At 36.0% G+C, this 26,704-nt stretch overlaps 2 protein-coding genes and 1 pseudogene across 10 annotated transcripts in view; 2 read left to right on the top strand and 1 right to left on the bottom strand.

Annotated features, from left to right (window-relative positions):
* GIN1 (gypsy retrotransposon integrase 1) overlaps nt 1–8,245 on the bottom strand; it is a 29,132-nt gene extending 20,887 nt beyond the window's left edge. For both annotated transcript variants that reach the window (XM_054590008.1, XM_054590009.1), the window contains exon 1: nt 8,067–8,245. The gene's annotated coding sequence lies outside the window, so the exon portion shown is untranslated. The remainder of the gene's footprint in view (nt 1–8,066) is intronic.
* A 44-nt stretch (nt 8,246–8,289) lies between these two features.
* The window catches only part of PPIP5K2 (diphosphoinositol pentakisphosphate kinase 2), a 60,472-nt gene continuing 42,057 nt past the window's right edge, over nt 8,290–26,704 (top strand). For all 8 annotated transcript variants that reach the window (XM_054590006.1, XM_054590004.1, XM_054590000.1 and 5 more), the window contains exons 1-8: nt 8,290–8,488; nt 14,390–14,774; nt 18,773–18,968; nt 21,404–21,494; nt 22,272–22,357; nt 23,656–23,810; nt 25,051–25,152; nt 26,302–26,463. In XM_054590006.1, coding sequence (XP_054445981.1) covers nt 14,661–14,774; nt 18,773–18,968; nt 21,404–21,494; nt 22,272–22,357; nt 23,656–23,810; nt 25,051–25,152; nt 26,302–26,463 — 906 coding nt within the window. In that variant the 5' untranslated portion in view covers nt 8,290–8,488; nt 14,390–14,660. The remainder of the gene's footprint in view (nt 8,489–14,389; nt 14,775–18,772; nt 18,969–21,403; nt 21,495–22,271; nt 22,358–23,655; nt 23,811–25,050; nt 25,153–26,301; nt 26,464–26,704) is intronic.
* Nucleotides 12,297–13,314, top strand: LOC129083930 (S-adenosylmethionine decarboxylase proenzyme-like; annotated as a pseudogene).

Here is a 26,704-nt window from a genome sequence, read left to right as displayed (position 1 = left end):
CTGGCTTTAGAGCGTCAAAGGACAGGCTGACTCCCTTGTCAGATACTAATGAAGACAGTGCTCATTTACATTCCAAAAATCACAGGGCCCTTAAGAATTATGATAAATCTACTCTGCCTGTGTTCTATACATGGAAAAACAAAGCCTGGATGACAGTACATCTGTTTATAACCTGGGTGTACTGAAGATTTTAAGGCCACTATTCACACCTACTACTCTGAAAAAAGATTCCTTTCCAAATACGACTGCTCACTGGCAATGCACCTCATCTCCTAAGAGCTCTGATGAAGATGTACAATGAGGTTAATGCTGTTTTCATGCCTGCTAACACAATCATTCTGCATGTCACGGATCAAGGAGTAGTTTGACCTTCAAGTCTTATTACAGTCATGTACCACTTAATAATGGAGCGAGCTCTGATAAAAAAAATCTTCAAGCAAATTCGTCACTGTGCTAACATTATGAACTTATAAAAACTTGGATGTTATGACCTACTACATACCTAGGCTGTATGGTATAACCGCTTGCTCCTAGGCCACAAACAAGCCCGTATGTCATGTTACTCTACAAAGTAGCGCAAGATTAAATCGAGCACAAGAGAAAATGATACAATCAAGAAATGCAGTAAACACAAGGGGTAGGAGGCTGCTGCTGGTGTAATACTGCATATTGTTTAACAGAAAACTTTTCATATAAGTAAAAAAGCACACTCTAAAATATCAATAAAAAGTACAGTAAATACACAGAAGACCAGTAACACATAAGGAATGAATTGCATCAGGCTGTTAGGATGGCTAAAATGTCATTTGGCAATAGGAATTTTTCAGCTCCATTATAATCCTATGGGACCACTGTCATCTACCAGTGTGTGTCTGTCATTAACCAAAAAGTTATTTTGTGATGCATGACTGTTTTTAAGAAATATATTTCATAAGGCTAGAGCTGTCATAGTGATTCCTCTGACGGATCTGGGTAAATTAAAATGAAAATCTTCTTGAAATGGTTTACCATTTTAAATGCCACTTAAAACACTTGTGATTCATGGGAAGAGGTCAAAGTATCAACATCAGCAGGAGTTTAGAAGTTGATTCCAACCCTCAGGGAAGGCATTCAGGGATTCAAGACTTCAGTGGAGAAAGTAACGTATGGTGGAAACAGCAAAAGAATGAGAATTAGCAGTAGAGTCTGAAGATGTGACTGAATTGCTACAATCTCATGATAAAACTTTAACAAATGAGGAGTTAGTTCTTTCTTATGGAAGAGCAAAGAAAGTGGTTTCTTGAGGTGGAACCTTCTCTGGTGAAGCTACTGTGAATTTGCTGCAATGACACCAAAGAATTTAGAATATTATGTGAACTAGTGGAAAAAGCAGTGGCAGGATTGAGAAAACTGACTCCAATTTTGAAAGTCCTACTGTGGGTAAAATGCTATCAACTTACTAGTTTACATGTTACAGAGGACTCGTTCATGAAAGGAGCATCATTCAATGCAGAAAACCTTATTGCTGTCTTTTTAAATAAATTGTCACAGCCACCCCCAACCTTCACAACCAGCACCCAGACTAGTCAGCAGCCATCAACACAAAGGCATGACCTTCCACCAACAAAAAGATTATGACTCACTGAAGGCTCAGATATTCGTTAGCATTTTTTAACAACAAAGTATTTTTAATTAAGTTACATACATTTCTAGATATAATACTACTGCATACTTTATAAGAGACTGCAGTAGATGCGTAAACAGAACTTTTATATGTACTGGAAAAACAAAAACTGTATGTGACTTGCTTTATTGTGATATTCACTTTATCGTGGTGGTCTGGAACGGAATCTGCAATATCTCCAAGGTGTATCTGTAGTAATCACGACTGTGTGGTATTGGCAAAATGATAGCCATTAGCTTGTTGAACAGAATACAGTGTCTAGAAATACAGCCACACAAAAATGATAAATTGATTTTTAAAAAAGTGCCAACGTAATTCAATTGAGAATAAATATTTACAAGAAATGATGCTGGAACTAAACATTATATGGGAAAAAGATGAAACTTAACTCCTCTCTTGCATCATCTGTTAAAATTAGTTTACAATGGGTCATAGCCCTAAAGGGAAAACCTGAAACTACAGAACTTCAGGAAGATATAAAAGTAAATCTTTGTTTGTTTAGGTTCCCAGATAGCAAACAAAAAGACCATTCATAAAAGAAAAAATTAAAAAATTTGTTATTTGAACAATACTGTTAACCAAATAAAAAGAGAAATTACAGTTGGAAGAAAACATTTATAGTACATATGTTGGCAGGAGAGATAGTAAACCAAGGCAGGGAGGGGGAGGGAGACATGTCTCACCAATTTACTCAGCAGTCCTGGGCCTGGTCTTGTCTGATTGCCAGGTGTTCGGAAAATCACGAGAAAAGCCATGATAGCACAGGAGGAGGGGAAGCCCTTGAAGTTCTGCATGAGTCATTTCCACTATCTGGGAAAGAATGCCTTTGAAACTGTGTATTAATCCAAAGGTTTGGAGGAGAGAGGAGGAGGAGGAATGTAGAAACTGGCTACAAGCATAAAACCCCTAACATCCCAACAGTCTGTACACTCAGACTAGCTGGGTGCCTACTTGTGCTCAAGTGTATTTCATAAATAAACTTATTTCTCATTTCCATTATAGGTGTTATCTTTCACCTTAATTTTTCTCTTGCTAGCAGATAAGAACTGAAGGGGGAGAGCCCCCTAATTCAGGTCTCCCTGGTAACACATATATAATAAATAACTTGTGTCCAGAATTTATAAAGAATCTTCAAAACTCAACAATAAGAAAAAAATCCACTTTAAAAAATGGGCAAAGGATGTGAACAGACGCTTCGTCAAAGGAGATACGGGTGGCAAATAAACACGTGAAGATACCCAACACCATTAGACAATGAAAAATGCAAATTAAAAGCACAGTAAGATACCATACATACCATCAAAATGGCAAAAAAAAAAAAAAACAAACCCCAAAAAACCCCAACAAAAAACAACAAAACAAAACAAACCTAACAATCCTAAGTACTACCAAGGATGCAGAGAACTGCCGGTATAATACCAATTGTTTACATGCAGGAAATAGTTTTAACGGAAGAGAAATGAAGGTATATGACCACACAGAAACCTGTATGTGAATGTTTCTAGAAGCTTTAGTCATAACAGCCAAAACCTGAAAACAATCCAAATGTTCAACTGGTGGATGGATAAACAAATGTGGTACATCCACACAATGGAATATTATTCAGCAAAGATGAGGAAAAAATTACGAATATACCTAGTAATATGGATGAATCTCAAAATCATTATGCTAAGTGAAAGACTCCATACACAAAAGATTACATTCTATGTGCTACCACCTATATGACATCTGGAAAGCCAAAGCTATAGGGAGGAGAAACAAGTCTTCAAAAACTAAAAAAAAAAGTAAATAAGTACACAAGCAATTAAAAAATAATTGCAAACATTTTGTAGAGTAGGTACTATTTTTATATCCATCTTATAGATAAGAAAGTGGAGGTTCAGAGAGATTATCCAGTTTACTCAAGGCAACACAGTTAATGAGTTCATGCACTGACATTTGAACCTTGGTCTCTGTTGCTTCAAATTTCATGTTAGGTTTTTTCCCTCTGCTACACTAGGAATTAATTACTCATCATCCTCGGCTTTCATAGTACTTGGATCAGGCCTCTGCTACAAAAGTTATAAAGTGATTTTGTAATAAATATTTTAAGCTATAAATAAAGAATAAGGTCTTATTAATTCTTAATGTTTATACTGTTTCACACAATGTTTGGGACACTGTGGACATTAAATTATATGCCAATAAATAAATAATTACTTGCATTTCCTAATAGAAGAGGTAGCACTGAATTAAAAGAAGGTCCATGTTCTGAGGTTCACTTTTGGAAAACACTACCTGCACACATGTGGCACTACAAGTACGGTGTGGCCAACAGGTAAGGCTTTTAAGAGTCAGAATTTCTAGAGTGTGAGTTATTTAAGCCTCAGTATCCACATGTGGAAAAAAGACATAATACTTATCCTTCCTTTTTCACAATTATGCAGATTAATGAAATAATGGATTTGAAAAGTCTTTTACAAATGGTAAATCAATATATCATTATTCTTAAAGTATTTAAGTATTATCATCCATATCAGGCTGCTCAAAGTAACAGAGAACCACTTTTCTCAAAATCTTTACAAGGGAAAATAGTTAAAAACCTCATTCCTTTCATTAATAATTTATTGTTTTCTGGCAATGTTTATAATGTTTTTACTAATGATGAAACCCAGAACATTCAACAGCTGCATACTTTATAATGAGATAATAGTCTAATAGGGTTCACAAGCTCTAGTTCTGCAGTAAAGGCAGATGACAAGGACAAAGAGAAAATGCAAAAAAAAAAAAAAAAAGAAAAATCAATTGACAAAAGTGGTGTCTTAAGTTTAGATGGTTAAAAGTTTGCTGCTAATATCTGGTATTCACATACAAGAGTAACAGAAGACTTTTTTCTTTCCAAAGTATATTCATCATTTGGTCCCCAGCAAACATCCATTTGCATAGGTGATAAAAAAGTGGCTTTAGGACTTCCAATCAAGATGGAGGCATAGGTAAACATGCTTCGCCTCATTGTGTAACCACAGAGAGAATTACAACTGTATCTCACAACAAATAATAACCAGAACTGTCAGAAAATAGAGCTGTACAGAAGTCTGAGAACCAAGAATTTAATGAAACCACAGTCATCCAAATGGGAAGGAGGGGCGAAGTTGTGGTGACGGGCAGAGAGGCACTAGAAGAGTGGAGCAGAGACGTGGCAGCAGTGGCAGAGAGGTGGTCCCACACTCACGTGTGGTGTATAAAAATCACCCCATCTCCAGTTGGTGATAGTTGTGACTCTGTTGCCTTTTTAATATGCATATTTTCTTTGCATAGTTTAATATGCATAATATGCAACTGGGGCAAGCAATCACAGCCCCAGGCCAGACCACACAGCCCACGGTCCCAGTGTAGGGGAAAAAAAGACCCCCATCACTTCTGGCTCTAAAAACCAGTGGGAGTTGCGGTGGCAGAAGAAACTGCTGGTGTTCCAGGAGAGTCCATTTAAAAGGTCCTCAAGGACTTAGAACTATGCAAACCCACTCTGGGATTCACCACGAGGGCAACAGCTGGAAGGGTGCCAATCGCATACAGAAAGTGGGTGAAGTGGCTGAAGACGGTACAAGTGCTGGGCAAACCTCCAGAAGCCAGGCAGTGGCACTGTCCCCTCTCTAAGCCCTGCCCCCAGACAGAACCACAAAGAAGCAAAGTGGGTTGCCCCGACCTGGCCATTACCTAAGGCTCTGCCCCACACAATTTACAGGTGCCTTTTCTACAATAAGCAACGTCACTTATAGAATGACAGAGAGCTGCAAAGACAGGCAGTCGAGACAGCTCTACCTAATACACAGAAAGAAACACAGGGAGGCTGCCAAATTAAAGAAATATGGCCCAAATGAAGGAAAAGAACAGAACACCAGAAAAAGAACTAAGCAATGAGGAGATAGCCAACTTATTTGATGCAGAGTTCAAAACACTGGTGGTCAGGATGCTCATAAATCTCATTGAGTATGGCAAAAACATAAGGGAAGATATGAAGTTTACACTGAGTGAAATAAAGAAAAACCTACAGGGAACCAACAGTGGAGGGGATGAACCTGAGAATCAAATCGGAGATCTGGAACACCAAGAAGGGAAAATCATTTAATCAGAACAGCAGGAAGAAAAAAGAATTCTAAAAATTGAGGATAGGCTTAGGAACCTCTGGGACAACTTTAAACATACCAACATCCAAATCACAGGGATGCCAGGAGGAGAAGAGGAAGAGCAAGAAATTGAAAACTTATTTGAAAAAGAAAATAGAAAGAAAAAAAAAACACTTCCCTAATTGGTGAAGGAAATAGAAATACAAGTCCAGGAAGCACAGGACAGTCCCAAACAAGTTGGACCCAAAGAGGCCCACACCAAGACATATCACAATTAAAATGCCAAAGATTAAAGATACAGAACCTTAAAAGCAGCAAGAGAAAAGCAGAAAGTTACCTACCAAGGAGTTCTCATAAGTCTATCAGCTGATTTCTCAAAAGAAACTTTACAGGCAAGAAGGGGCTGGAAAGAAGCATTCAAAGTCATGAGAAGTAAGGATCTACATCCAAGATTACTCTAGCCAGCAAAACTATCACTTAGAATGGAAGGGCAGATAAAGTGCTTCCCAGACAAAGTAAAGCTAAAAGGGTCCATTATCATCAAGCCCTTATTACATGGAATGTTAAAGGAACTTATTTAAGAAAAAGAATATCAAAACTATGCATATTAAAAAGGCAACAGATTCACAATTATCATCAACTGAATCTAAAAAAAACAAACCAAATAAACAACCAGAACCAGAAAAGAATCATAGAATGGAGATCATTTGGAGGGTTATCAGCTGAGATGGGGAAAGGGAAGAATGGGGGGGGAAGTGCAGGGATTAAACAGCACAATTGGTAGGTACAAAACAGGAGGATGTCAAGAATAGTACAGGAAATGGAGAAGCCAAAGAACTTACATGCATGATGCACAGACATGAATGAAGTGGGGCGGTGGAGCGGGGGTGATTGCTCTAGGGAAGGGGAGGTACCAAGCGGAGGGGGGAAAGGAGGAAAAAATTGGTACAACTGTAATAGCCTAATCAATAAAAAAATAAAAACAATAAAAAAAGAAAGAAAATAACTTTAAGCTGTAACATTCCGAACGATAAATGATCTTCCTGTGCCCAAATATTATTAAATGAAGGTATCATTTACATGAACAATTAAGTGATTTGAGAAGTAAATATGAAGATTGCAATAGGCTTTTTTGGATAAGTTTTAGGAATTTTTGTTAAAATAATTGCTTGTGTATTAAAAAATAGGAATAAGAAAAGAGTGAAGACGGCTCTTCACAACTTCTAGTTTTGCAAGAGAAAATGTCAAGGTCATTTTGAACTTTTAAAAAATCAATGAATACCTGAGTAAATATTTACTACTTAATTCCTTTAATAATTTTATCTTGTGTGTGCAATAAAGGCAGTGAAGTATCACTTTAAATCAAATCAGGATTTAACTGTGGCTACCAATTTAAGCCTCTAAAAGGTATATACATGCGTTCCAACTTAAAAACTTAAAATCAGTGATATTTCAATAAACATGTTAACTTGTGATCAGAATTTTACTTCTCAATTATTCTATTTTAATATCTGAAAAATGCAAGAGCATAATTTTATGTAATATCAAAGACTGGGAAATCGAAATACACCACATACTTCTCTAGAATCTGCTTCACTTCAGCGTACAAATAAATTGGTTTAACAAACTGTCTTGATCTCCAAATGCGTAAAAATGAAGCCATGTGCGATAAATAAATTTCCACTGAAAATTATTTTTTCTACTTTAGCTCAGAAACGCCCATTTAAGGAAAATCCAGAGATAATATGGTTACTTTTCCTCTTAAAACAACGGGACAAGATTATCCCTTGAACTAGCGTTTGTCGCCGCTCAAAAGATTTTAATTTGGTGCAAAAGGATAATATTTAGATTAAATGACAACTATGATAAGGGGGAGACTTCTTTAATGTCAACTAAGTGCCTTACTCAACTTTTGAAATTGCGCGGAGTCTGGGACGCTACTTGAACTGTGAAGATGCATTTGCAGAGCGTTTAAGCAGCTCATTAACTAAAACTTAAAGGCAAGATACGGCTAAATTTAGCACCAACAGAAAAACGACCGTTAAGCAAAACTCGGTTACAACCAGTAGGCACCTCCCCAGGCCCGAAAACGGAAATCACCCGATTTCTGCTCTGCAGGCGGGGGCGATCGCTACGCCCAAACAAGGCCCTCCCGCCCCAAGGGCGCCTGCGCATTATCCAGAGTCCATTAAACCCTTCCCAGGCTAACGACGCGAATGGTTTTGAAATTACTATCAGGGCACGCCTCACTTTAAAATTCATTAAGTATGACAAAGCACACCAGAACGACCACTCACCGAAGTGGTCCTAAATGCAAGCGACAGGATTTAAGCTTCCTCTCGCGACCTATCTGGTGCTGCCGGAAGCGAAACTACCGTGTCGTTAAGAAGGGGTGCTTATCGGGGCGACGGAGCTCCGGTCTGGAAAGTTTAAGTCGGAACCTTTGTCTCTTGCCGGAAATTGTTCTGCCCGGGGAGCTGTGCGAGTGAGACCCAAAGCGGGCAAAAAGGAGGCGTGGCGGAAATTCACTAGCGTAGTAGTGCCTTGGACTACCTCTATGTGGCTCTTCTGCTCCTGCTGAAGAAAGAAGACCCACGTCAACGCTAATAGCTGGAGTGTGTTGACCAAAACCTCACCTCTGCCCTCAGGATTAAAGAGGAAACCGAGACCTGTTTGGGATCGGCCACCTCCAGGCGATCGCGTGACTACCGCAGCCGAGGTGAGGGCCCCGAGACCGAATTAAAACCGAGATGCGGAACCTGGTCACCCAAGGTTTGCAGCCGCTGCTGGGCAGCTGCTTTGTCTCCTGCTGAGCTCTGCGGAGCATTTAGACACGCGCTCCTCTAAAGGGCAGGTGCCAGAGCGAAAGGCAGCTTGGAGGAGTAGCAGTGCAGCTCAGCGGGTCGTTTTGCGTCTTAATTTCTCCTCCTCGATAGCTTCCCTTTTCCATTTGTTGGTTAAGATACCAGAGGTATCAGCTCAGCAGGGAACAGCCGAGCTTCTAGCTGATTCTCCGGGCTCCGGTTTCGCTACACTAAAGCAGGCAGCCTCGAGTTTCGGCACTGCTGTGGGTAGAAATGACTTTATTTTCATTTTTCAGTCTTTATCCCTTTGCCCCTCGCGCCTCCACTCGCACTTCAAAAGAACAGAAAGCCCCAGTCGTTGGAGCTTTCCGGAGTGAGGACGGAGGCTGCAGGTCACTGCCGCACCTAATCATTTGGAGAGTCTTGCATCCTTTCGCGCTTCGAGAAAGCCGCGGCGAGGATGGTGACCATTGGATCTCATATACTAGGTTCTCAACGACTTCCAGGGAGTTTGCGACCTTTGGAGTCCTGCCGGTAGCAGTAACCTTGCTTAGCGTGCTGGAAGACTTAACTGGAAGTAAAAAGCATGGCCGACTTTAGCACCTACCATCATTGTTCTACACTGGGATAGGCTTGTGTTTTACTACTGAAAATTCTTCAATGAAAAATAAAGTTTTTGTTTCAGGCAGATACAATAGTGATAGCTGACAGTAACTGAGTTCTTATGTGTGTCAAGAACTTTATATATTTTCTCATATACCCCTCTCAACGATTCCATGAGTTATATTAAATGATTATTCTCATTTTACAGATGTAGAAACTGAGGCTCGGAGAGGTCACGTAACTCGCCCTAATTAACTACTGCTGCTATTAAACATGTGAACCTGTATCAGGAACCAGGCTTTTCAGATTCTGTAGTCTGTACCCTTAACTATTATACTACTGCTGGCCTGCCATTATGTTTCATCATTTCCAATTTTTTTACTAACATTTGCAGTGGCTGAAAGTATTCAATAAAATTTGGCATGGTGGGGGAGGTATGCCTACTTACGTGTTTAATAAAAGACAGGCATGGTCTTCATCCTTATGGAGCTTCAGTATTGTGATGCAGAATTAAGTAGTTCAGAAATCAAAATACTATACTTATTGTAGCATGGCTTCTTTAAAGCAACACAACAATACTCATCCGGTGTGAATGAATCAAAATTATACCTATTTTTTTGTCAGATTGGCAAGAAGTACAATATATTTTTGGTATGACACAGAACTGTAATAATTAGTTTGTGGGCCGTGAAATGAAAAAGGTTGAAAATTGCTGGATTAAACTGATATGCAGGAAGTTCAGAGTTGTGCAATCAAAGCTTACTCCTTAAGTGTTAAACTCCTACGACTTGTATGGTATTTGTGAGGGTATTAAACTGAATGGTTGTGAGGATGTTTATCAGATAAGTGCTGTGCACCAATTAAGTACTGGTAATTTAGATGAAGTCTTTGTCCTCCAAAACCCCTGTGCGACTACATATAAATAGTATCATGGAACAATTAATTTTTTTAAGTGGAAATGATACTGTGGTTATATAGGAGGATGTCATTTTTATGAGATGCATACTAAAGTATTTAGAGATGTATTGATACATACAACTTACTTTAAAATGGTACAGCAAACGTGTGTATATAAATAGAACGTAAATATGGCAAAATGTTAGCAATTGTTGAGTCTAGTGGTGGATATATGTTTATAGTGAATTGTTCTTTCTACTTTTCTCAGTATTTGAAATTTTTATAATAAAAAGTTAAGGGGTAAAAACCCTAACTCCAATGGAAACAGATAATTGTAAACATAGATCCAAAATGTTGTGGAGCGTAGAGAATGGGAGAAGATGCTGACATAATATTTGACGGCTGGCGGAGGCTTGATTGTTATCAGAAAGGCATTTATTGGAGACTCTCTAGTTGGTTATTGAAGGAGAAACAGGAACTTTTAAGGAGAGAAGTGAATTCCAGGCAGAAGGAAAGGCAGGCTCAGCAAAAAGGTATTGCATGAACGTTTGAAGAAGTAAAAAAATCACTGTGAAGATTGTGTGGAACTTGGCATGTTACTTGTGTAAGTAATTTTATAAATCATGCTAGCCTGCATTTTCCAGCCTGCAGGAGCCTATTTAATAACCTATTATGTAGCTTTAGTAATAGTGCCCTGAAACGAGTCACAATTTGTAGCAGTATTTCCATTGGAAATGCTTTTCGGATTTCAGGAAATCTGGTTATGCATCTCTGTTCAAGCTGAGCATCAAGAGCTAAAGTTCCTATTTTCTATGATTTTGGGAACAGAGATTTACTAGAGTATAGTTAGGCTCCTGAGGGAACCTACAGAAAGGGCAGCAGTGATGGCTTAGAAATATTTTAAGTTCAGGTAAGACAGGGTTCTGAATACTACAAGGGAGCAATGGATGATCCAAGGTGTCATATTAAGGATTAGGGAGCTTCGACCATGACCAGTAGAGATGTGAAGGAGATGACTGTTGATTCCAGGCAGTAGTGTTCGCGATAGCCGCAAGCAGTATGGTTAGACTGGAAAAGATGTAATGAAGCCTCCAGCAGCAACAGTGGCAAGAAGGAATTTCTGTAGCTTCATTAGATGTGAGGCAAGTAGGTACGTTCTAAATTAAATTGTTTATATTTGTTCGCTGACAGTTAAGTTTAGGTCAGAATCTCTGTCTTAATTATAATAGTTAAAAAGATTTATAAACAGCTAACATTTACTTAGTGCTTACCATATGCTAAGTGCTATGTTGTCTGTCTTTTCATTTCATCTTCAAGACAATCTCAGATTTATATCCTGTTGAACTGGAATTAGATCTTTGGGAATAGGACTTTTGGAGTTATGCTTTGCAATTCTATCTAGCATATTATTAAACTCCTAAGAATATTTGATTTAGTAATTTCTTATATTACCAGTAATCAAATGAAACATTTGACCTGTAGTTTCATCTTGAAAGGTAATTATTTTTAATATAACCAAGGAACAAGTCCCTGTAAACAGCTTTGAGGTTACATCACTGTTATATGGTAGTTCTTAAACTGATGTTCATGGGCATCTGTTTATGTGGAGGAGTTTGGATGTCAGTCACAAACAGTTGCATATAGGATTTAGTGCCCATGTACATTTTTTTTTCCCGAGGAGAGAATCTATAGATTGTATCAGATTTGCCAGTTTTTGACCTTTAAAAGTTTAAGGATTGCTGTTATAATCAAACTCTGTTTTCTCTCCTTATCTTGTTTTATTGATTATATGAGGCCAGAATGAAGAATAGTTATATTCTCTAAAAAACCTGTTGGCAAACTGAAAATTTACAAATTGAAGCCTTTTAGAAACTGATTTAGCTTCCACAGTATGGCCAGCAACATTAGCTAGCACTGGCTCTGCTCCCTCTGATGAGGAAACAGCAGACTACAAAGGACTGAAATGTATCTGCCTCTATTTCCGACAGACTCATGATCAACTTTTGCTCACACAACACACACACACAAACACACACACACACACAAGCTAGGAAAATGTTATTAATCCTGTTTTTCAAAAACATTAATATAAAATTATAGCAAAAAAAGGGCAACCTGAACTTTAGTAGTAACAGCTGCAAGAATCTGCGGTGGGGTGGGCGGGTGGCAGGGAAAAGAGATTTAATTTAGCTGGTTTTCTGTGGTTGGTTGGTCGCTGGTCTCATGGTGATGGAAGCTGCATGCTTTTTTTAAAGGGACTGAGAGGCTGCTGGAGGTTTGGTTCTCCAGGCAGCAATCTGACGCAAATCAAGGATCTGGGGATCTTCACACTGTTGCAGGATTTGAGTGGGACATCCTTTTGAAGGCTGTGCAATGTTCAACCTAAAGTGTGACCAAAACTGAGAAGCAGGAAGCTTTTGTACTCAGTAAAAGTACCATGTTTGTCTCCAAGAGATGTTTCATTTTGAAGACATGTGGTCCTTCTTGCTGAAAGCACTGGTTCCCCTGTTGAAACTTGCTAGGGGTTACAGTGGATGTGACTCAATTGAAAGTTTCTTTTATTCTCATAAAAATTTCATGAAGCTTTCTCACCAAGTATACCCACACTGGAATTTCCAGGGAAAAATTGTGTTTTATTAATGTAATTTTCCCCAACGGAACAGCATATTGTATGGGACATGTGAATCCTGACTGTTGGTACTTGTATACTTTGGATTTCCCAGAGAGTAGGGTACTCAATCAACCAGCTCAAACCCTGGAAATTCTGATGAGCGAGCTTGACCCAGCAGTTAGGGACCAGTTCTCCATGGAAGATGGTGTTACCGCAAAGGATTCTCTCTTGTGAGAGTGGATTCATGACCTGATACCAGGTTCTGTCATTGATGCCACAATGTTTAATCCTTTTGGATATTCGGTGAATGGCATGAGAGTGGGCGGAACTTACTGGACTATTCACACCACTCCAGAACCAGAATTTTCTTATGTTAGCTTTCAAACAAACTTCCGTCAGACCTCCTATGATGACCTGATCAGGAAAGGTGTGGAAGTCTCAAAGCCCGGAAAATTTGTGACCGTCTTGTTTTTAAATCAGAGTTCTAAATGCGGCATGGTGCTTTCTTTACTCCAGAAGATTGAAGGTTTTAAACATCTTGATTGCCAGAGTGTTATGTTCAATTATTACAACTTTCTTTTTTTTTTTTTTTTTTTTACCAGTTTTGCTAAGAAGCAGCAACAACAGTAGAGTTGATTAAGAGAAATGAAAAAACACAAAAAGAGAACACACAAAAAAGAAGGTGGTGGCTGCTTTTTAGATACTGATACCTGGGGTCATGCTTTCCATAACCACCACCTAGTAGTTGCAGACAGCCCTACATGTAATGTTAGTGTAATCATTTTGAATTGTATGCATTATTATATCAAGGAGTTAGATATCTTTCATGAATGTTCCCTTGTGTTTTGGTGTCTTGTGCCACTCTTGCTGTGAAATTGAAGTGCATGTAGAAAAAAAAAATTAACTGTATGGAACTTTATAGTACTTGTGACAACAATTCAGTTTGGTTATGCACAGTGTAATATTTCTCCAAGTATCTTCCAAAATTCCCCACAGACACACACCTTAGGAGTTGGCGTCAACCTAACCTACCAGGACTATTCTGTTAAATTGCTGCCAGGATATTTCATTCAATTACATCCAGTTTCTAGAATGTATTCTCTACTAATGTTATTGAAACCAATTTCTACTTCACACAGATATTTTTTGCAACAGCAATTAAAGTTTTTCTTCCACACGTCAAGTCCTCTTAAGAAAGTGATTGCAGTTATCCATTTTGTGTATTACTATTTTAACACTATTGTTTCCTGCCCTTGTATTCCTTTAATTGATTTTGTTTCTCAATTTGGTGTATTCCTTCCCAATTCCACCCCAATAAAGCAATATACTGTTAAAAAAATGGTTTTCATGTAACTTTGGACTGATGTATAGGGGTCATTGGTTTTTAAACTCTATTACATGTTATCAGTCGTTTTCATTGCAGATATTTCTGATCTATATGCAGAGGGATTTAGCTTTTGTTATAATTTTGTTATAATTTAAATAATTTCCCCTAATTTGTTAGATAATTTTGGACTTGATAACGGTTAGTGTGTATTTTTTTTTATTATTTTGTATCAACTTGTCAAATTTCAAAGACATTATTTGAAGATCAGAGTCTTAATTTCTTAATTTTATGGAAGAAATATCTTTTCATTTTGAAAATATGTATCAGGTTATTGGTACAGATTTTATAATCATCATTTAATTTTTCATTGCATTTTAGGTAAAAGAATTGCTGAGTCATCTCACTCAAGCAATAGCCTCACTATCTTTGTTTTTTAAACTGTATCAACAATGAAGCAATGATATCTGAGCACAAAAGAGCAGTTGCCAACTAACTGTCCTCACAATTCAAGTGACTTTATAAGCAGAAACATGGTGCAACAGACTTGAGTCAGCTGGTATAAAGAGAATGCATTCTTCTGATGCTGTTCATTTAGAAGCAGTTTTAGTCAAATACATTTAAATTATAACCTATATCAAATGAAATAAAAATGAGTGAAGCCCCCAGATTCTTTGTTGGGCCTGAAGATACAGAAATCAACCCTGGTAATTATCGACATTTCTTCCACCATGCAGATGAAGATGATGAGGAAGAAGATGAGTCTGTAAGTTGTTTAATGTTTTGTTTTGTTTTGTTTTTGTGAGAGAAGACCAGTACAGGATAGGTGTTTTACTGATCACTGTTAAGGCATATTAATACTATTATCTGAGATTGTGAAGACATTTTTTCACATAGAATTTTGTTGGAAATACTTCAAATTTGAAAAGCAGATTTTGTTTCATGAATGATACTGAATTTATGATGCATCAAGATATACAATTAGGGGTCAGACTTTTAGATTGTTTAATAATGCCTATTATAGTGTCTTTTATTGATATGCCCTGTAAAACACAGGAGTGGCTAGAAAATGTGGCCATAATTCCAAAGGGTTTCTTGTGTATGTAAAAGTACATAGTAACCACATCAAGCTAAAGTAGAATAATTTCAAAGGTACCAAAGCACTACTTAACCAGCTTTATTAAGTTTGTCATGTTGTCAACACAGGTGGTGGTTGACTAGAAAATAACCTTATTTATTAGAAGTATATAAATTATGTGGCTAAAAGGAGAGGCTGTCTTACATATCTAACAATTGTGTGTGTGTAAGCTGTGTTCTCTTCCTGATCTGCCCTCACTCCACTTACTTTCCCTCTTCTCTTTAGCAATCCCCGTCCTTAGTTCATGTCCATGGGTTATGCATGTAAGTTCTTTGGCTTCTCCATTGCCAATGGAGAAACAAGAATTCAAAAAAACAAGGAGCATTTAAGAAGACTCTGGTACATCTCCAAAAGGGCCAACATCCGAATCATGGGGATACCAAAAGGAGAAGAGGAAGAGCAAGAAATCAAAACTTATTTGAAAAAGTAATGAAAGAAAACTTTCCTAATTTGGCGAAGGAAATAGACATACAAGATCAGGAAGCACAGACAGTCCCTAACAAGTTGGACCCATCTTGTTCCAACTTCTGTCTTAACTGTTCTTAACATCTGTTCTTAACATCTCTCTATTTGTACCTACCCAATTATGCTTCTAAATCCCTATACCTTTCCCCCCTTCTCCCTCTTCCTTCTCCTAGCTGATAACCCTCCAAACGATCCCCTATCTTTGATTCTATTCCTGTTCTAGTTGTTTGCTTAGTTTGTTTTTGTTTTTGTTTTTTAGATTCAGTTGTTGATAGTTGTGAGTTTATTGTCATTTTAATGTTCATAGTTTTGATCTTCTTCTTTTTCCTAAATAAGGCTCCTTAACATTTCATATAATAACAGCTTGGTGATGATGAACTCCTTTAGCTTTTCCTTGTCTGGGAAGCACTTTATCTGCCCTTCCATTCTACATACTAGCTTTGCTGGATAGAGTAATCTAGGTTGTAGGTCCATGCTTTTCATAACTTTGAATACTTCTTGCCAGTCCCTACAAAGTTTCTTTTGTGAAATCAGCTGATAGTCTTATAGGAAATCCTTTGTAGGCAACTCTCTGGCTTTTTCTTGGTGCTTTTAAGAATCTTTCTTCATCTTTAACCTTTGGCATTTTAATTATGGTATGTCTTGGTGTGGACCTCTTTGGGTCCAACTTGTTAGGGACTGTCTGTGCTTCCTGATCTTGTATGTCTATTTCCTTCACCAAATTAGGAAAGTTTTCTTTCATTACTTTTTCAAATAAGTTTTGATTTCTTGCTCTTCCTCTTCTCCTTTTGGTATCCCCATGATTCGGATGTTGGCCCTTTTGGAGATGTACCAGAGTCTTCTTAAATGCTCCTTGTTTTTTTGAATTCTTGTTTCTTCATTTTGTTCTGGTTGAATGTTTATTTCTTCCTTCTTTTCCAAATCATTGATTTGAATCCCGGCTTCCTTCCCTTTACTGTTGGTTTCTTGTGGCTTTTTCTTTATTTCCCTAGTGTAGTCCTCATTTCTTCCCTTGTGCTTTTGCTGTATTCAGTGAGATCTTTGAGCATTCTGACCACCAGTGTTCTGAACTCTACATCTGAAAGGTTGGCTGTCTCTGCATCACTTAGTTCTTTTTCTGGGGTTCTGTTTTGTTCCTTCATTTGGGCCATATTTCTTTGTCTTCCGATTTTGACAGCCTCCCTGTGTCTGTGTAGTAGGTAGAGCCGCTTTGATTCCATTTTAGCGCACCTGTTAAGTCACATGAGGCGGAGCCTTGAGTATTTGCCAGGGTGGGGGCACCCATGGCTTCGTGTGCGGGTGCCACTGCTGTCTGACTTCCGGAGGCTTGCCTGGACCTCTCCCAATTTCCAGTCACTTCACCCACGTCCAGGGTGCTACCGGCGCTCCTTCAGCTGCTGCCGGGTTGTGGTTTCCAGGGTGGGTGGGTTTGCGAAGGATCCGGGCTCTGCGGCAGTGTCCTCTCCCGCCCTTACCCCTATTGGGTTTACAGCCAGGAGTTAGGAGGCTTTCTTTTTCCCAGCACTGGAGTCCCAGGCTGCAGGGCCTTGGGCTGGGCTCGCTCACAAGGTGTCTCCCTGATTTTTATCCAGCACACGTGAAAGCGGGGCTGCCCGTGTCCTTGGCTGAGTTGCTTTGCCACCTCTCCACCTCTCTGCTTTGGCTCACTGCCCCTACTCCGAGTCCTCCGCCCAGGCTCATGTCCTCCCGTCCTCCTCATCTGGATGCATAGAGCTGCTTTAAATTCTAGGTTGTCAGACTTCCATACAGTTCTTGATGTTTTCCGGGTGATTTTTCTGGAAGTTAAGGGTGTTTTTTGTTTTTAAGTTAGTTGTGTTCCTTCTTATGGTTCTGCAATGAGGCGAGGCATGTCTACCTATGCCTCTATCTTGACTGGAAGCCTCTAATTTTTTTTCTTAATGTAGATTTATTTGTACATTTTAAACTTGAGTGTTTTCTGTTCATCCTAGCCAATGATCAGATATATTCATTAAATAGATCTATAATAAGAAAACAAAATTTAAAATACTAGCTTTATTTTATTTTTTTTTAACTGTCAAGCAGTATGAAATGTTAGGTAGGGTACTTTTGTTGTCTAAGAAATATACTTTAGGAACATCGTAAGGAGCTATGTTGAGGCTTTTTATCAGGAAAGAATTGAATAAGGGGACATGAAGGGGAGCGAGACAGCAGATCCCAGGGGGGCTAGAATTTGCAGTCAAATCCAGAACCAATTTGAACTTTTTTATGATTAGAGCAATGAAGGAATATAATTCTAGCCTAAAGGGGAATAACAATTTTATTCTGATGTTACCCAGTTTTATTTTTAGAGTTATAATAAGGAAAAATCTAATAAAACTTTGTACCTCTAGTATAGCTTGATCCCACCTGGGCACTGCTTTATCTATTTGATAAAAACTAAGTATCTGAATGCAAAGACTTTAATAAATCTTTTTAATTTTTAAACCTGTGAGTAATTTTATAAACCTGTGAGGTACTCATGGTTATTAATTTTTTCCATTTTCTGCTTTTTTAGTTTCAGGATAAGTTATGGCCTTTGAACTGCAGCAAGGGTGCCAGAGATGAACAGCACCATTAAATAAGAATATTAGAGTATGAAGTTGGGATGTCAAAGAGTATCAACACCCCTGTTAGCAGTGTGGCTTTCTCCAAAATTTCCTTCCAGGTTGAAAGAGTTGACCAACTAATAGTCAAGCTCAATCTACAAAGATAGTTTAATATTGTATAGCTTTAGTCAGAACAACAACATCTTATTTTAGTCAAGAGAATTCTTTATCTCACTCTCATTGGCCTTTGTACTTGGATTACTTAGGGTGTTTGGCTTTTATTTGCCCCTTTCTGGGAAGAAAGTAAATAAACACTGGGGACAAGTAAAAGAGTATTTAAGTTTGAAATTTGGAAGAATATAACAATGTTCTGAAAATGTTGTTTTAAAATTTTAAAAATAATTGTAGAAAACTATAATTTTGTTAAATATGTATAATAACAATGATATAATTTTGAAAAATGACTATTTTGGTTATTGTGTCACTTTTATTGATTCATCACAGGCCTCAATTACTTCTGAAAAAGATTTAAGATAGCTGTGCTTTGGAGTTCTTATTAAGTCAACCTGATTTTTTTTTTCTTTTTTGTTTTAGCCACCAGAAAGGCAGATTGTGGTTGGAATATGTTCCATGGCAAAGAAATCCAAATCCAAACCGATGAAGGAAATTCTTGAACGGATCTCCTTATTTAAATATATTACAGTAGTAGTATTTGAAGAGGATGTTATTTTGAATGAACCAGTGGAAAACTGGCCTTTATGTGATTGTCTTATTTCTTTCCATTCTAAAGGTATTAAAAGATGGGAAGGGAAACCCTTTTATTTCTCTGATTATAAAACTAATACATATTAATCGTAGAATATTAGGTAAATTAGAAAAATAAACTTATCCATTCCTCAGATAAGTGATATTAACATTTTGATATATTTATTTCCAGCCCTTTTTTTCCTGTGTATATTTTTAGAAACATACGTAATATTACAGTGTATATGTAATTTTGTATTTAATGTTTTCACTAATCAGATAAAAATTTTTTTTCCACATCATTCTTCAAAAACCTGAATTTTTAATGATGTTATAGTGTGTCATTGTGTGGATGTACTATAGCTTATGTGTCCAATATCCTAGCAATTAGATGGTTTCCAGTTTTCATTATTAAAAATAAGATTTTGATGAACTCCTCAAATGTATCTTTGGTTGCAGCTCAGAGTTTTTTAGGATAAATTCTTGAATTACTGAGTATTTTAATCTCTTGTGCTTTTGCCCTATTGAAAATGATCTTTCATTTCTCATATATGTATTTATACTTTATTCCTTAAGAACTTAATATTTGAATTTAGATTTTACTGGCTGTCTTCTATAATCAAACTGAAATATCAGTTAAGCTTCAATATTCATAGTAAAATAGTACTTCATGGTATGTATACTAATCAAAATTATTGTTAGACATATAAGTGAAAATTTATAATCTAACACTCTGTAAATTAAGTGAAATTCTCCTAAGAATTATAGAGATATGCACTAATTTATAAATGTGATCATGTTATATCATTCTTGTTACCAAAATATGAAGTCCCCAGCTATGTTAAAGTCTCATTTTGGTTAGGTGTTCAAGAAGCATCTGCTTCAGCAAGAAGGACTGAGACTTTTTGTGCTTCCACAGCCTATATTGATTTTTATTATTTCATAGAGAAGCCAAGTCCCTGTTCTTCTTTATAGCCTGAAGTTCATCATTTCAGAGAATCCTAAAATTCGCTTGTCCTTGAGGGAAAGGTGTTCTTCCCTTACTCTACCACATGGTTCTTTCTACAAAACCTATTTACCTATTAAAACGAGGTGCTATCTAAAGTTATATTTCATATGCTGTCTTGTGAAAAAGTCCCTCTTTAACAACACAAGCAGGGAACTGTTGCTGAATTATGTTAGGAGGCTTCAAATCATAGACATTGAGACATCTTTACAAGTAAAGAATTCTGAGAGTCTTCATAAAACTTGAAGGATTTGTAATTTGTGGTCAAGTGATTCTTGGTATAGGGTGTTTCTATTTAAATTTTTAAAACTAAGGAATTTCAGAATGAGTCTTTGATTGACTGTAGAATTTTGTTTCATTTTAACTTTAGTATGCTTTAATACTTCCTTCTAACTATTCTGGTAATGCTGTAAAATACAGGTCTTGACAGGTATACTGTCATATACTATATTTAAATGCTAAAATTATGCATGCTTGCTGATTTTTATGAATTTCCTTAGATAAAATATTCATTAAAATATTGTCATTTAAGGAATAATAACAGTTAACATTTGTTGAGCACTTGCTGTACCAGGTATTGTGCTAAGTATTTTATATACACTTTTATTTAATTCCTCAAAAACCCTACTAGATAAGACTGGTATTATACCCATTTACAGCCAAGAATCAGAGGCTTAGAGGTATTTAAATAAATTTGCCCAAGATCACATAGCTAATGAAAAATGGAACCAGGATTTGAACCTTGGTTTATGCCCTTAACCTCTGGTTTACTGCCTCTCTGAATGATGTGAATTGATGGATAAAATTGTAGACTTCTGTCAGTGCAGAGAGTGACATATAATCATTAACATTTTTTAGATTTTTAAGACTATATTAGCCATTTGACTTGTTTTCATTAGAATTAGTAATTTTAGCAAAGTCTAGAAATTTTAGATAGTTAATATCTGATATTTTAACATTGACATAGTAGCAGCAAGCCTTATTCTGCTCATGTATTTTATATTTTGAGTGTATATCTCTTGTATGTGAATTTGAACTATCGCTAATTTATAGATGTAAGCACCAAAATATTTTAAGTGAATGGGGAGTTGTGTACATTATTTAAAAATCACCAGGTGATTGTGATACACTTATTTATGTAGAGATTTCTATCTGTTTTTGAGGCAGTTGTACCTTTTATCAGGTGACTTAATATTTAAGCAGTGACTCTAAATTTGTCAGTGCTCTAAATTTGGTGATGTAATCTCTGGCTTGCTGTTCCTTACCAACCAAGGTAACTGGGAGAAAATAAGGTTTATTTAGTGGTACACATAAAATCAGGTTTTATTTGTTGAATTATTCCATGCCTTATAGAAAGCAGTTATATGCCTGATGAAATTCAACTTTTATGGAAGGTGGTTTAAATTCAAGTCAATAAATCTATAGATGTCAACTTATCTTGAGATTGTTCAGAATATGTTGATATGTGTTCTTAGGATTTCCACTGGACAAAGCAGTTGCCTATGCAAAACTCAGGAATCCATTTGTAATCAATGACTTGAATATGCAGTATCTCATACAAGATAGGTGAGTGAGTGGTGAAGTTGGCTGAATTAAGGGAAGGAAAATTAACTTTGATTTAGTATCAACTATAAGCAGACATGTTATCAGGTGTTTTCATTAACATTAATTTGTGATATATCCTTAAAGTAATTCTTAGAAATAGGTATTCATACCTAATTTTACAGATGAAGAAACTTGAGAACTAGAGATACCAATTAATTTGCCCAAAGTCACAAGTAGAGGGACAAGGACTTATACCAAGTTTGTTTTAATTTCCAAATTCTACTACACCATTGAAAATGATAAACAATTTATCATATGACTGATAAGGAAATCTCATTATAAGTAGATAATTTTTAACATAAAGTATAACTATTTTGAAAAAATATCTCACTATGTATAAAGCAATCATACATGCACTCATATTTTTCAAAATTAGGACAACTGTTCTCTCATACTGTCAATGTTTTCCCATGTCCTTAAATTTATGTAGCGTATAAATGGTTAGGTAATATTCTGTCATTGCAATATAGCAACTTTATTTAACCATGTCTTTATATACATTTACATTCTCAATTTTAAAAATCAGTATTTTGACTTGCCATATAATGTATTCATACATTTTTGTTCTAATTGCTGAATGTTTGTGATATATTTTTTAATATTAAATGACATTTATCTAAAAAATCTTATTTTACATTCCTTTTTTGGGAAAACAGTCATATACTTATGAACAATACAAAGAAGTACTTGTGAAGCAGTTATAAAACAATAAAGATGTTTGTTTTTCTTTTCCTTCAGGAGGGAAGTATATAGTATTCTTCAAGCTGAAGGTATTTTACTTCCTCGTTATGCAATTTTGAACCGTGACCCAAATAATCCCAAAGGTAAGAGTAAGAGATTTTAAGCAAACTGTTTTCTGTCATTCAACATACTTTTGAGCCACTTCCCTTCTATAATTAAGTGGAAGGAATATAAAGAACTCACAGTATTCTCTTAAGTATTTTTTTTAATGATCCGAATAAATAAGCATTGTATTCACTTAAAAATGTAACACTGTAGGCTAAAAGGCTTAATAATTTAGGAGTTATAGATCCTATTTTTCTTTGGTTTATTTGTGACATCTGAGAATCAAAGAATTTTTACATTACATGCTTTAATAAATTTGTATTGATGAGGGATAAACAAGTGATCCATCTATGACTATTGACTTAAGGATTAGAAACTTCATGCTAACATGGCACAGTTAAATTTCTGATGCCTAGGAATTTTGAAATACTGCTATTTATTAGTATTTTAGAGTACCCTTTGCTTCATATTCCTGGTTACCTAAAACAGCATGTAAACTATGTATAACTTTGTCTAAAAAGGCAAATAAATGTTTGTCTGTACTAAGACTGAATATTCCGCCCTGGCTGGTGTGGGTCAGTGGATTGAGTGCTGGCCTGCAAACCAAAGGATCACCAGTTCAATTCCCAGTCAGGGCACATGCCTGAGTTGTGGGACAGGTCCCCACTAGGGGACACACGAAAGGCAACGACACATTGATGTTTCTTTGCCTCTCTTTCTCCCTCCCTTCCACTCTCTCTAAAAAATAATAAAATCTTTTTTAAAAGATTTAATATTCTGATAACAGTATTTGGGGGAATTTTGATAACTTTATTATACCATTAAAGTAACTTTTAATAATACACAGGTATAGTATTTATTATCTGTAACAGGGAACTTTCTTTTTTGTCTAGAGGTGAAAAATTTACTTTCTGATTAGATTGCTTGCTTATCCTGCATATCAGTTACTTTTCTGAATTAAATACTTTCATATTTTGTGGTATCTGTGATATGAGTGATCCCATATGTTTCTTAGGAAATGATAGCATTCTGGAGTTATTTCTCAATCTTTCTTGTAAGCGTTATTTCAGAAATCTAACTCTGATTTCTATGGGATGATAGGGTGAAACAGCAGGTCCATAACATTTTGAAGAACTGTAGTTCCTAATGCCATATGTCATAAATGTTGGCACATGTTATTTGCATAAATGTTTGTAATTAAAATCAAATCAGTACTTTACCCAAAATCACTTTTCTTTGTAATCTCTATTTGAGTTAAAAAAAGTTCTCAGTAATGAGACTATATCTAGAGAATATGCAATATGTAATTTTTCTTGCTATTACGTTTGATTTATAGAATGCAGTCTAATTGAAGGAGAAGATCATGTAGAAGTAAATGGGGAAGTTTTCCAAAAGCCATTTGTAGAAAAGCCTGTCAGTGCTGAAGATCACAATGTTTACATTTATTACCCAACATCGGCTGGAGGTGGAAGTCAAAGACTTTTTCGAAAGGTATACCTTTGTTATCCTAGTGAATGCTGTTCTTCGAGCATTGTTGTATAAATTCTACTAAAAGTAATCAAGTATTTGTTAAAACTATGATTAAATAAGAATATATCATTTAGGTATAAATTATTAAAATTGTTATTGTACTTTATTAGAAAAGCAAGGCATCATTTTACTTCCTTAATGTTGTTTATGCAAAATTTCTACCTACAGAATACCAGGAAGTTACTTGTTTTTCCTTCTACCTTCCATTTATATACCTATCATATAAAAATATTTAGGTAAAGATCAGTAGTCTTTTATAAAAATGGCCCCCAAAATGGACAATTCATAGAAAAAGTAATACCAATAACTTTTACATACATTCAAGTATGCTCAAAATTGTACCCCTAATAAAATAAATACAAATCAGTTAGAAAAGATAATGACATTGAGTTACTTTTTGTATCTGCAAAGATCAAAAAGACTGAGGTAGCTGGAAAATAAACACAAGCCCATATGTTGTTGGCAGGAATGCAAATGAGAATAGCCTCTTAGCAACATATTTTTGTAATATGTCAGGATGAAAAATTGACATACACTCCTGAAAAATCATGGAAATGCAAAGTAAGAACACAATGAAATACTGTTTTATATCCACTAGAGTGGCATATATTAAAAAATCTGACAATATCAAGTATAGACAAGGTTGTAGAGCAGTGGGAACTCTCATACATTGCTGGAAAGACTATAAATTGTTAAAATAGTTCATAAATGATTTTGCCATTATCTTTGTAAGTTGAATAAGGGCATATTCCATCACCTACCGGTTCCATTTCTAGTATATACATTAGAAACACTCTAGCACACATGTGCCACAGGAATACTCTTAAGAATGTTCAAAGAAACGTTGTTCTAGCTAAAGCTTTGAAAACAACTCAAATACACATTGATAAGAGAGTGAATGAATTATGGTATACTTATACCAGCAGAAAATTTACAGTGTTAAAATGAATGAACTGAAGCTGCTTGCAATGGGGTTGAAACTTAGAAACATCACTTTTAGTGTTCATTGTATTTTTAATGGCCTTTAACTTACAGGTAAGTTGAAATTACAAAGAAAATGTAGTGTCAGCTACATATTGTTGTTAAATATTTGTGGATTAAAAATTTTTTGTCTAAGATGGGAATAGATGCTAAAGGATTATATGATGAAAATGAAGGGAGTAATTTAGTTTTTATAGTGATGGGCATCTTTTGTTTTCAGATTGGCAGTAGAAGTAGTGTTTATTCCCCAGAAAGCAATGTACGAAAAACGGGCTCATATATATATGAAGAGTTTATGCCAACAGATGGTACTGATGTTAAGGTAGGGTTGATTAATTTTGTATTTAAAGTTTACTAATGATACCGGAAAATAGATTACCCTTTATTCAGCTATGTCTAACCTCTGTTCTGTCTCTATTTCTTTTTGATTAGGGATTCTTCATCTGTTTTGTACTGCAAATGCCTTTGGCAGTCTGAAGTCTGTAGATCCTTCTTATAAAATAGTTTTACAGAATAATGTTCTTAAATTATTAAAATAAATCATACAGGATTAAAAAGGAGACAAATTTTATTGAAAGAAAGTTATCAAAATATTTAAAAACCAACTTCTGATACAATAATATGTATGCTTCTTTAAAAAAAGGACATTAAATAATAAAATATAGTGGGTTAGGGCCTAATAGCCATCACAATTTCAAAGCACCAATTAGAGTAAATGATGTTTTGATCAATGTAACAACTGTAATGGGTTATCAAAATTCTGTTGGTGACAAGTAAGGTCTCAATTGCTTTACCTTTTGCCAATCTGTCTAACCAGGGTGTTTCTTCTTAAACCGGAGCTTCTCCTTAAAAATGTTCTTGCCCATCCCCATTGACCATAAGATAATAATCAGATTCATAAAGTTGGCATACAAGATATTTATTTCACAGTCTTCTCTGTGTCTGTCCTATGAACCTTATTTCTTACAGCATAAGCCATACCAAATAACTTACTCTTATCTGAATACCTCATGCTGTTTTCATACTTCTGCCCTCTGCCTGTGTTTATCACCTTCATTTAGAGCACCCTTTCCTCTCTAGTCTGCCTTCAAATTTATGCTATCCTCACCATCCACTTTTTTAAATCTTCTTTTGGCAGTTTCTTTTTCTAAAATGTTTTCATAGTTATTTGTACCTGTCCTTGTAAACTAGAGCAATTTGAGAGGAGTCACATCACATATATCCTCGTGTTCCTTCATAAAGCTCAGTGTAATCTTTTTCCCTAGAGAATAGAACTTCACTTTACCAGCTTTGCCACATAATTAATTAATTATAACCTCTTTCAAAATATTAAAAATGTTGGCATCTAAATACAAAGATGTGTGAAAGCTTAGTCTGGAGACTGAAGTAATTTTTATTGATTATTTTTTCTTTGAATTTGTTGTCTGCTGTTCATACTTTAATAAAATATGTACTTGAACTTTTATGAAAGGTTTACACAGTGGGTCCAGATTATGCCCATGCTGAAGCTCGAAAATCTCCAGCACTCGATGGCAAAGTGGAGCGAGATAGTGAAGGCAAAGAAGTCAGATACCCTGTTATTCTCAATGCGCGAGAGAAATTAATTGCTTGGAAAGTCTGCCTTGCGTTTAAGGTAAGATGTTATACAGCCCATATAGACCCTTGTTAAGGGAATTCCAAATTTCTTTGTTAAATAAAATAATTGTTATTTGGGCTTGTAACTGGAGAAGTAAGCTGAGAAAATAAAAGTGGTATCTCAACAGTTTATGTACTCTTCAAGGGATTCTTATAGTGTCAATAATACGAATATATAAAAATGAAGGCCTTTGTTCTCCTGTATTCTATCTGTATTATATAAAAGGGAACTTTTGTCA

Source organism: Pteronotus mesoamericanus, unplaced genomic scaffold (assembly GCF_021234165.1).
Source record: "Pteronotus mesoamericanus isolate MK-2021 breed Mesoamerican mustached bat unplaced genomic scaffold, CSHL_Meso_final scaffold_167, whole genome shotgun sequence".
NCBI classification, from domain to species: domain Eukaryota; kingdom Metazoa; phylum Chordata; class Mammalia; order Chiroptera; family Mormoopidae; genus Pteronotus; species Pteronotus mesoamericanus.
This window is presented reverse-complemented; position numbering and strand designations above follow the sequence as displayed.